This window comes from Balaenoptera acutorostrata, chromosome 19 (assembly GCF_949987535.1).
Source record: "Balaenoptera acutorostrata chromosome 19, mBalAcu1.1, whole genome shotgun sequence".
In the NCBI taxonomy this organism is placed as follows: domain Eukaryota; kingdom Metazoa; phylum Chordata; class Mammalia; order Artiodactyla; family Balaenopteridae; genus Balaenoptera; species Balaenoptera acutorostrata.
Window position 1 is genome coordinate 18,192,738 of NC_080082.1, and position 12,603 is coordinate 18,205,340.

Below are 12,603 nucleotides of genomic sequence, written 5' to 3' on the forward strand. Positions count from 1 at the left end.
GCAACATGGATGGACCTAGAGATTATCATACTAGTGAAGTAAGTCAGAAAGAGAAAGGCAAATAGCATATGATAGCACTTCTATGTGGAATCTAAAATATGATACAAATCAACATATCTACCAAACAAAAACAGACTCACAGATACAGAGAATAGACTTGTGGTTGCCAACAGGGAGGTGGGGTACGGGAGGGAAGGAATGGGAGTCTGGGATTAGCAGAGGCAAACTATTATATATAGAATGGACAAACAACAGGATCATACTGTATAGCAAAGGGAACTATATTCAACATTCTGTGACAAACCGTAATGGAAAAGAATATATATATATATATATATATATACACACACACACACACACACACACACACACACACACACATATATGTAGGTATATATATATATATTTAAAAAATGGAGTCACTTTGCTGTACAGAAGAAATTAACATTGTGAATCAACTATACTTCAGTAAAATTTAAAAAAAATCTTTTTCTTTTCTTTCTGTTCTCCACACTGGATAATTTCTATTGCTCTACCTGCAAATTCACTTATTCTTTCCTTGGTCATCTCCATTCTGCTTTTAATTCCGTTAAATGATTTTAAAAAAAACACTCAGATATTATAGTTTTAGTTCTAGAACTTCAATATGGCTTTTAAAAAAAATTGTTTCTATTTCTTTGCTGAGATTTCCTATCTTTTATTTAACTGAAGGCACATTTTTCTGTTACTTCCTTGAGGATAATTACAATAGCTGCATTAAATTCCTTGCCTGATAATTCTAACATCAGGATTATCTTGGGGTTGGTCTCAGTTAATTTTCTTTTCTACTAAGAATATGTTCCATTTTCCTGGTGTTTTATATATTGAGTATTTTGGGTTGTATCCTGGACGTTATGAATGTTACATTATGGAGACTGGACCCTGTTCTCCAATTAGTGCATTTTTTTTTTTTAATCAGGTAATTATCTTGCTTGGTTTAGGGGTCAGCCAGAGATGTGGGCACACAGAATTTAGGAATCCTCTCTCTGGATCTTTCCCTTCAAGGATCCCCCCTTTCTCTCCTGTAGCTGTGGTTCCCCCAGATTCAGTCTTCTGGTTCCCCAGCCCAAAAAGACTGTGATTTCTCCACCAGTACCTCTAATGCACTGCACGCCTCCCTAGACATAACTTGCCCCTAGGCTGAAAGCCAAGAAAATGGGAACTTACTCTATACAGCGCCTCTCCTCTAAACATGGACACTCCATGAGAATCTGCCGGCTTCTGACCACTCTTCAGTGTCCTCGGCTAACTACTTACTATATTATGTCCAGAGTTCATAGTTGTTATCTGAACGAGGGCCAGTCTGGTAGGCTGTTGCTCAGCCATTACTGTCCCAGTTATTCATTATTGTCTTTGGAATGAATTTAGGAATATGGATGTCCTAAACATTTACAATTCTTAGAATAAACAAGTCACCTTGCAAAGACTTAACTTGGGAAGAGCTGGAATAGTTAGGCACAATTTTCTCATGCTGCCGCCCAGCTCATCTCCTCCACGATGAGGAGGGCTGTTCTTAACTCTGAGGCCAACAAGAAAGTACAGGTCTAAACATACCTCCTTCTCCTGGGTGTTCCTCATAAATTCAATTTTCAGCAAAGGTAAGGTAGAATGAGCTTAAAGGGGGTTCCCTTCTGGCTTCAGGCTATACTTGGGAATCAGTGAATAAACAGATACGATCATAAGGCCAAAACAAGGCTATGCAGAGAAAATAAGTGTTTCAATAAGACAGTGAATGCTGTATTTCCCTCCAATGTGGATATTCTGGCTATTTGCAAATGGGAAAGAGGTAAAAGCTACCTCATCAGTTGGGGGTGGTAATGTCTTCCCCCTCTCTGATCCCAATCTATCTCCTGATTTTCTGGACCTCCACCTCTTACTGGGCTCTCTGCTTTCTTTTCAAGCTGCCAGAACCACAGAGTTTCTTGGTTGGCACATCTACAAGCAACAGAGAATTCACTGAAACCTAGGATTATCTTTTGGCACTCCACAGCTTGAGAGATAGTGTTAGAAGGAAAAAAACAAAACAAAACTTCAACAACAAGGTGGCATTTTCATTTCAGCTGTTCCTGGGGGCAAAACGGAGCAGTAAAGAAAATCTTAGATTGAAAGCTTTGTGGTTATCTCTGCTTCTCGTTAAAGTGCCCCTGATTACAATCACACCTAGGATTACAAGATTTAACACACCTGGTCTCAAGGGTGTGACAGGAAGAGGAATCATACCCTCATCCCATCCCATTTCCTTTTCTTTATTCACGGAGTAAGCATGATTTATAAATTCCAGTGAGTGCAGACTAGAGGTGGTTTGGAGAACAGAGGTTTTTCATTCACATGGCTTTTTCAAAGTGGCAAAAATCTTCCATGGCCACAAATTATTTTAGTACTGGTGAGACAAGCAGTGTTGCTTTCATTGGCTACACACCGATGTGAGAAACCTGGACAGAGTTTCTTTCTATTTCTTCTCTCACTTTACTAACCAGACAGTTTGCTCTGCTATGGACACACAGACACACGCACACACACTTACTGAGTAAGGGTGTGTGCACTTAGAGTTTCTAAGATTTATTTTAAGAGTGTTGTAACTCAGATTTTAAAATAAATTTTGAAATAATTTTAGATTTACAGAAAAGTTGCAAAGACAATAGAGAATTCCTGTATACTCCTCACCCAGTTTCCCCTATTGTTAACAACTTACATAACAATGGTATATTTGTCAAGAGTTTTGTAGATCTTGACAGTGGGTAAAAAACACTGACTTTTTTTTTTTTTAATAAATTTATTTATTTATTTGTTTATTTTTGGCTGTGTTGGGTCTTTGTTGCTGTGCATAGGCTTTCTCTAGTTGCGGCGAGCGAGGGCTACTCTTTGTTGTGGTGTGTGGGCTTCTCATTGCAGTGGCTTCTCTTTGTTGCGGAGCACAGGCTCTACGTATGCGGGCTTCAGTAGTTGTGGCATGAGGGCTCAGTAGTTGTGGCTCACAGGCTCTAGAGCACAGGATCAGTAGTTGTGGCACACAGGCTTAGTTGCTCTGCGGCATGTGGAATCTTCCCGGACCAGGGCTCAAACCCGTGTCCCCTGCATTGGCAGGCGGATTCTTAACCACTGCGCCACCAGGGAAGTCCCTCTTTCTTAATTCCGTTTTGTACAGCAGATTCTCAACAAGAGCAGTGTGTACCCTAAAACAAGTATCTGAGATATCAAGTTATGATCTCTATGTCCCCCACGCCTACCAAGGTCCTAGATAATTACTAGGGGATAACGCTTGTACAAAAATGGTGTCAGGAACTTGATATGGCAACATTCTAGCACGAACAAAGCCATGTGTCTGACAAAACACGTTCCTAGTGGCTTCAATGACACTTAGTTAAACACTGATGTGCCAGCCACAGACGAGCACTGTGGATGCCAGGAAGTGAATTACTGATGCAAACTCTCTATAAAGTCAACTGGGAATGAATTTCCATTAAAATCAAGAAGAAAATTAATTTAGAGGTCACTCATTCTCAGCATACATATGGATATATAAACCTTCTTCCTGGACTGTCCACACACTGGGGAGAAATCCAGCCAAACCCACTTGGAGGAGGATTAAAAGTTTAATTTATGCAACAACTAAAATCTCATGGATTGAACTCACAGCTAGAAAGGAAACATTTGAAATGAGGCCCTTTAATGATTCTGTATGAACAATGAAATGAGTCAGGAAGACAAATCACTCAAGTTCAGGCTATAGAGGCAGGCTTGGTGCAGTCCAGCTAGCTCACCCTGGCACCTGTCCCTCTGAGGGGAATGCTGGGACCCAGAATCTCAACCTGTAAACTTGTGCCCTGGTTTTTCTGCAGTGGTTAGTGTGCAGTCTGCCTAATATGATACAGAGGAAACAGAGACTCATTGAAGATGCAAACAATACAATCTTCCTGCAAACAATACAATCCCTGCTAACTGATTCATCCGCATGAATTCACCCGGGAAAAAGGGTCAAGGCCTGCCCTGGTGAAAGGAAGATGGATAAACAGATAAAGAACAAACAGGTAGGAAATTTGCAAACGGTAAGAGACTGACGTACCTCAGTAGCTTTCTGGCTGAGTCCCCGAAGCAGCAGCACAATCACATGGACAGCAGCCCTGCGCACCTCAGCTTCATGGTCTGTTTTAGCCACAGCAATCAGACAAGCTGTTACCTAGGAGGGTGAGGGAAGAAGAAGTCAATAAAAATCAGGATTGCACAATTACCTAAAACCTTTCAACTGTGTTCCATATTCTACACATTCATCACAAACAATCTGGCTTAGAGAGGGGTGGGATGCTTCCTCATTCTCCATGAAGAGTGAGAGATATAGTGGTAGAGATCTTGATTTAGTCTGGCTTTTCTGGAAAGGGGCAAAATCTGGTTTGGAATTCAGGAGGGAGACTAGGGAGTGGGAAGGAATACAGGTATATAATAAAGGTATGGTCAAAGGTGAATATTTCCTCAGAAGTGGGAAGAACTGTTACTTGCCCCACTCTGGGGACATCAAATTGAAGGAAGAAAAAATGGTCTGAAACACAGTGGCTTCTAGGGACGGAGGACCATGGAGATTTAGCTAAGTAGGCTTCAGAGTTCAAGGTCTGGCATGAATATCAACGTGCCAACTGATGAAAGTTTCAGCCCAGGGATAGAGAAATACATAAATATTCAAACTGATCTTCCTCTAGCGTGTCCAGACGTCCCGGTCCTACAATTCTAGTGTACACCTACGTGAGTTACCAGGGGCCAATTGCTGAGACTCCCTGCCTGGGCTTCTTCATTTGTGGAATGGGTCTTTCAGGGCTCGTTTACTTTAGAAGACAGCTCTATAACAGAAAGGACTTAGAAATTACTTGCAAAACATGGTAATGTTTACTTGCAGATATATAGCTGATAATTATATGTCATAAAATGAGAAAATTTCTATATCCTGTACCAGCCATCCTGCCCCCACCCTGCTCCGGGTAGGCACAAAAATATTCTAAAACCTCCATAAAGAGATACCATTAGAAAACAACAACAACAAACAGCAACAAACCTTTCTAAGGCATATGTGCAAGAATGAAAAGGAAAAAACAAAAATTTTGAAAGTGTGACCAATGACAGCAAAAATCTGAAGGTAAGTCTACATTCTTCAATTGGTCTCTCACATACTTTGTTATGTGATTTACTGTGTGAGTGTATATCTTGGCCAACTGTGGAAGGCTTTCTAACCATGATAAGAAAATAGCCAGATTGTGTGCTTGGGAACATGTATAAATACATATTATGTTTAAAGAATGGTTTTTTTAAAGGTTTAAAAAAAGAATACAGGCACAAATGAGGAAATAGGCTTGTGCAGAAATTTTAACTATGCAGGTTGTATTTTTCACAGCTTTCAAACAGTTGGGCATAGTTCAAAGTGTCTAATTAATCAGTGATGGCAAAGGGATTAGAAGAAGTAGCTTGTTCTTAAATATAATTGCATCTGTGATGCACTGGCATTTAATCAAGTTGTACATCTATTAGACAAACTTGACGCTTACAAGTGAAGGGAAATCCCAGAAAAGCTCAACTCTTTGGGGGCTGTTTTTCAGTAAGACCCAGCAAGCTGCTTCTGCTTTTGACCTGGAACCCTGACTCGAGGTCATCAGTGGCTTCCATGCCTCTGGCATTAACAGTAGAAGCAATTCAGTCCTGGGAGGAGCCTCTTGGGTGACCTCCAAACAGGCAACAATATAATAGGTACCTCCACTTGCAGGCTTAGTATTTAAGAGGTAAGAGCTGAAATCAGAGAAACAAGTTAGAGCTAGGTCTGAGTCCTTCCTGACACGTAAAAGTTTAGCTTATTCAGTCTGATAACTAAAGTATGAAAGCCAGCCCAGGGCCATGTAATGCTCAGACTTCCCCAAGCCTTTTGCCTGCTTCCCTCTAGGTTTAGTTTTGGGCCCGTGTTTCCACATTTAGCGGGCAAAAGGCTCCGAGCCTGGAATCCCACCAGTGCCCAGCTTTGCCACCTCTGTTCTGCCTCACTATGCTGGTGGGCCATGCTTCTGCCTCAGGGCTCAGTGTAGCACCAGCTGTGACTGTCGGGCATTTACTCCACAATCAGGAGAGGCAGAAGCATCCTGGCTGGAAAAGGGCCTCCCCTGCAAGGCCAGTCCTTGAATCCCAGGGCCACCCTGCAGGTGTGACTGAGAGGAGCTGGTTGTTACAAGCCTTACTGAGATCAGCTGGAATGGCCTCCTGCTCCCAGTGATTTATGCACCAGATCGTACCACATCCATCTGCAATCAGCCATCCAGGACAATCAAGAAGAAGCCTGTGAACAGAAGAGTTCCTGGACCTTCCTCAACACCTCTGTCACAGGATCAAATCCCATGAAAGGAATAATGTTCGGTTGTGCAAAATGTTTTTAAAGCATCAGAATTTTAATATGGTCTTGCAGATATCATTGAGAGATAAGAAGAGCCTTCTGTTCAGGTCAAGCTCCCGCAACCAACTCGTAACATTGCTCTCCTACAAGCCAGTGGGGTAGACTCCTTGTCAAACACCAGAAGCGGGGAGGTCGCATGGCCGCTCTCTTCTAACTGTCCAGTCTGAACAAGTCGCCCCCATGGCCAGTCTCTCTCACCTCCAAGCCCAAGGACATACTCAACACTGCCTTCCACCCCCGCCTAAAAGCTTTGGCGGATAGCTAGATGATGTAAGGTCTTTACTAATGTATGAATTGGAAGTCTTCCCAAAGGGCAGAAACTCATTCCATGGGATCTTCATGTTACCTGCCCTAAGGGTCAATGTACCTATTCTAGTAAACGAAACTATGGAAGGATTTTTTTTTTATTGGCTAAATTACATAAATCATATCCATTTCTGAAAGCCATGCAGAGACAAAAATGACGACTGCTTTGGAAACACTAAAGGTCAGTTTAAGCAATTTGACACTTGATAGGAGCCAACAGAAATACAGAAAACATCACTCCCCAAACAGCTGGCATGCACCAAGCATAATCAGAAATATAAATAAAGATAAAACAAATGGCAAGAGTACCAAAAACCAACTTTGGAAAATTCCAGAAGAGAGGTAGCAGAATTGAGGTATCAAGAAAGCATGATTTCAACTTTCCAGCTGCACCTTCATCCCTTTCCCTAAAATTTCCTGCTAAAATTCAGTCAGTCTGCTAACTTGTTCAAAACTAGACCATCTGTCCTTCTATTTTGTAAACTAAGAAACTTTACCAGCAAAGGCAAGGTGGCCTCTAATTCCTGCAAGCTTTGCTTTACCTGACGTGGGGGACTTCCCTGGCGGTCTAGTGGTTAGGACTTTGCCTTCCAATGCAGGGGGTGAGGGTTCGATCCCCGGTCTGGGAGCTAGGATCCCACATGCCTCAGGGCCAAAAAACCAAAACATAAAATGAAGCAATATTGTAACAAATTCTATAAAGACTTAAAAAAAAAAAAACTGACGTGGAACAGAACCATGGTGGCTCCGTTCGCTTCCTTGTTTCCCAGGACATCTACCCGAGCCCTCATCTCAGTGCATGAGGCCTGCCACTTAGGAAACTGCACTGACTGTGGCAAATCTGGTAATCAATTCAGATCATTTAGTGGATCAGAGGTGATAGCTCTGCATCAGACCCCAAAGCTCGGGTTCGTGGAATTCTGGGCACTACCTTACAAGTGGCTTGCTCCTGCACTTGTCACCTGGGGCGTATCTTATTTGCTGTACCGGGGATGGGCCTCTCGCTGTGGTTTGCTTAAATCATATTTACTTTTCATGGAGAACGATAAAGATGAAAGAGCCTATCAAGATTTGGTTTTAAGCAATACAGTTCTTGACAAGAACAAGGAGAAATCGGAGAACAATAATAATGCTCTCCAAACAGGTTAAATCTTGACATCAACAGAGAGGAAAAACCTGAATTCCCAGTACAGAGACTGTGGAAGGGTTGGTCCTATCCCTTACGTTCCTTCCCTACCAGCAAGCACTGTCATGGCACAGACAGGGCCCAAGTCTGGACCACCCATCAGGGAGGACAGGTTTCTTCAGATGCCCAAGAACCACAGCTATGACCCCCAGATCAGATCACATCAGAAGAGCCTATGGTGGTTGGTTTGTTCAATTTTACATCAAAACAAGTTACACTTCCCCTCTTTCTCTGCCTGGCTAACACTTGATCAATGTGACTTTCTTGCTGTCAGGTAAACCCTGACAGTTTACCTGAGGGTCCCAGCTCCGTGTTCCCTCAGCACCTTGGGCTTGTCCTAGGAGATCACTCTAGTCCACTGTTTATTTATTCCTCTGTGTTTCACACTCTACTGAGATTTCCTTGGGGGAAGAGATTGGGCCCTTTGTCTGTGTCCTCTAACATACCTGGCACATGACAAACACTCACGAAGAAGAATTCCTTCAGTTTGCAGCCAAAGACAAGTTTCCCCAGAGTTAAAGCTCCTTTTCCACCAGTACACACTGAGGCCAAGCATTTCTGAGACTACAAGAGACTTCAAGAGTTTTCATGAGACACTGAAAGAACTGTCGTAGAAGAAGACACAATGATCTTTCAAAATAAGTTAGATCATTTCATTCCTCTGCTTTGGCTTCCCATCTCACTCACAGTAAAAGCCAAAGCCCAGAATGCTTTCTCCCCATGGATCTGCTTAAGTCACTCATCAGTGAAGCTTTTCCTGTTCATCCAAGTTCACACACAATAGCAAACTCCCTCCATGTCCCTTGCCTTACTAGATTCATCTCCTTAGCACTTACTCCATCTGACACAGTATGTATTTGTTTACACACTTGCTTGTTAGTTACCTAACTCTCCTCTCTAGAATGTCAGCTCCACAAGGACAGGAACTTCGCTGTGTTCAGAGCTGGATCCCCCCCATCTAGCATAAGGCTTGGTTGCAGTCTCATAACTGGCGCAGAGTAAGTGCTCAGTAAGTATTTGTCAAATGAAAAACAAATGAATGAAGAATTACTTAAAAGCCAGGCCAAATCTCCCACTTTTTCAATGAGAATGGACAAGAGTGGTCTGACTACAGGAGGACTCAATGGCTGAAATACTAAGACTGTCAGGTGTCCAATCATGTTCAAACTTGCAGTCCACCCAAGGCAGCTGGTTTGGCACTGATGACATGGCAAGTGTGGGATGCTACATAAGAAGGAACATCTAAAAAGAAGAGACAGAAATTATGTGGGATGGAAACACCTGGTTTTTCAAATCAGTGGGAATATACAGTCTTCTGAAGTTTCACTGCCAAAAGCAAGTGCTATTAAAACAGAGCTACATGACCCTTCCTGTCAGTAGCTTTTCTCACATGGCAACTCCCTTCTTTTTCAAGGGCACAAAAGTAATCTTATAAACGAATTGAAACATTTATTGAGAGACAATATAGAGGAGTGGTTAAGAGCACAGATACAGGAACCGACTGCCTGCATTCAAATCCCAACTTTGCCACTTTCAATCGGCATGAACTTGGCAACTGATTTAATTTCTCTGTGCCTCAGTTTCCTCTTTGAGGATTGGATCAGCTGACTTACATAAGGCACTAAGAAGAGTGTTAAGTGCTTGCTATGATTACTATTTTTTTTGGCCACACCACGCAGCATGTGGGATCTTAGTTCCCTGACTAGGGATCGAACCCATGCCCCCTGCAGTGGAAGCGCGGAGTGGACTGCTAGGGAAGTCCCAATTACTATTTTTAAAACATGTAGGAACTAGTCTTCCCAAGTAAGCCTTATCTTCCTCTTCCTTCAATATTAATCAGTAAACACTTACTGAGTACCTACTCTATGCCAAATGCTGTGTTCGGCGCTAGGCGGTATACAAAGGTAAATAAAGACTGGTTCTGTCCTTGTTGTGCTCACAATTATTAATGATAATAAACACTCCTGGGATTGACGTTACAGAGTGTCCAGGTCTCTAGAAGTGGGGCAGGGTCACTGGACAAGGGGTTTGCCTGACAGGTGCCCCCAGGGCAGCAGCTCCTCACATTCAATTCTAAGGTTGAAACAAAAGGAAGGATTCTCTCTTTGTGTTAGCACCCATGGTAAGCAAACAGTCTACTACCTATTCATACTTCATTTCTGAGGGCTTAATAAGCAACGCTCAATTCTCGCCGTGAGCCAGAAGGCTGTAAAGCTAACAAGGCCCTTCATCATGTAGCCTCTGCCTGCTCTCTTGTTTCAGACCTGCTACCAGCTAACCGCTCGCCCCACCCCTTCACTCTAACCTTTTGGATCTTCCTATAGTTCTTCAAACATGTCAGGCTGTCCCACACCACAGTGCCTTTGCACAAGCTGCTCCCTCTGCTGAAATGCTCGCCTCTGCTTTTTTGGGCTACCTAATTTCTACCTGTTCTCCAGATTCAGCTCTAAGAGTCTCTTCCTCCAGCACGTCTTTGACAACACCCAAACTTGACTGAGGGGCTCCTAACATGTGCTCCCACAGCGCCCAGCACAATTAACTGGACTGTAGCTGTAATCATTGCCATTTGTATCTCCCACAGGTTACCCACGCCCAGGAGACAAGGGAGTATCTTTCGGGTTTTGTATTCCTGGCCTGTAACAAAGGGGCCTGGAACACTGCAGGTGTTCGGTAAATGTACGACTGAGGACACCTGAAGGACACTGGTTACCCCTGTTCTCATCTCCTTGCTGTCCATCCTCATCACTGTCATCATCAGCTCCCTTCAAATGACCAAAATGCTCCTTAAAGAAAAATCTTAATACAGAAAAGTAAAATTTCTTCACTCAAAAATCACCTTCTCAATGGGGCTTACCTTGACTACCCCATTTAGACTGCAACCTCCCCTCCACCTAATGCTATAATCCTGGTCACCCTTACTTGCTCTACTTTTTCTTATTTTCCACAGAACTTATCATTGTCTACCATGCTATATATTTTACTATGTGTATCACTTACTGTCTGTCTCCTCTCCCTAGAACGTAAGCTCCATGCAGGTGGGAATCACTGTCCATTTTGAAGAATGATATGTTGTAGGTGTCCAGAGTGCTGCTTGGCATATAGTAGGCTCTCAGAAACAATTGTTGAATAAATCACTATATTACTCATACACATTATCCCTACATCCTTGTAACAATCCTGCATTATAGATATTTTAATCCCATTTTCTAAATCAGGAAACCAAGCCCAAAGTCTAGGTCATCTGACCAAGTGAATACAGGTAAGTGGGTGGTGGGATAGGGCCTCATTTATTCCCATCCCCAAGTGTGCTTGGAAATTTGGTTCTCTTTCAACAGGTCAAGTGGTCTCCAGAAAGATGATACTTCTTAAATGTTACCAAACCTGCTTTAGCTCAATCTTTCTAATTAACCAAACCAAGAAATTCTTCCAACACTTTCAGCAGGAAATCATATGCTACCAGCGTGCAACAGTTTCCTTAAGAGAGAGAAAGGAAAGAAGATCTAGGAACTCAAAAAGAAATACGGTCTCAGTTTTTGGGTTCAGAGAAGATCATGATGTCAGGCATAGTTTGAGTTCATTGGCTTTAGAAAATGTATGGGATACTGTCAAATCTGAGCTGATTCACTTGGCGATCTGGGGGAAATTTTTATTCAGCTCATGGCCATGTTTAAAAAAACTGGGGGATGCTTACGCAACTTTGTGAATACACTAAAAACCACTGAATTATACCCTTTAAGTGGGTGAATTGTATAGTATGCGAATTCTATCTCTGTTATTAAGAATAATAATATTTGGGTTTGGTTCAGATCATGGTCCATGAGTTTGTTTCAGTTCATGGTTTATGGTTCACTTTGGGTTGAGTCATGTGAACAGATCAAATAAACAGAGAAAAAAAATGTGGGAACCATTTCAAAATATGACCCAGATTATTTATAACAGACTGAAATCTTTAGCTGCTATAACCAAATAGACCTGCAAAGTCCTTAAGTATTACAAGTTAATACACTAAAGAATAAGAGATTTGCAAAGTGCCATCCAAAACAAATAAAAATCAGGCGCCCAATGGTTCATGTACATTAGAGCACTGAAAGGTTTTAAGTTGGTAGTAATCATTGTTTCTAAGTTATTAAAAACAGATACAGAAAGTTGGGCATATGGCTGTGTCCCTCAAGTTAGAGTTAAAGGAGAGGAGGACTTCCCTGGTGGCGCAGTAGTTAAGAATCTGCCTGCCAGTGCAGGCGACACAGGTTTGAGCCCTGGTCCGGGAAGATCCCACATGCCGCGGAGCAACTAAGCTCGTGTGCCACAATTACTGTGCCTGGGCTCCAGAGCCCGCGAGCCACAACTACTGAGCCCACGTGCCACAACTACTGAAACCTGCATGCCTAGAGCCTGAGCTCCACAACAAGAGAAGCCACCATGATGAGACGCCCGCACACCGCAACGAAGAGTAGCCCCCGCTGGCCACAACTAGAGAAAGCCTGCACGCAGCAACGAAGACCCAACGCAGCCAAAAATAAATAAATAAATAAATAAAATTTTTTTTTTTTTAAAAAGAGGAAACAACTGATGTATAACTTTGCTAAAAGTCCTAAGTTGAAAATTAACGATGAGTAGCCTTTATAATCAATTAAACAAAGCATATAAAGCTCAG

General features: G+C 42.4%; 1 protein-coding gene across 1 annotated transcript in view; it reads right to left on the bottom strand.

Moving 5' to 3' along the window:
- The window catches only part of TANGO6 (transport and golgi organization 6 homolog), a 186,650-nt gene that overhangs the window by 26,860 nt on the left and 147,187 nt on the right, over positions 1-12,603 (bottom strand). The window contains exon 17 of the mRNA XM_007198182.3: positions 4,103-4,216. Within this exon, the coding sequence (XP_007198244.2) occupies positions 4,103-4,216 (114 nt within the window). The remainder of the gene's footprint in view (positions 1-4,102; positions 4,217-12,603) is intronic.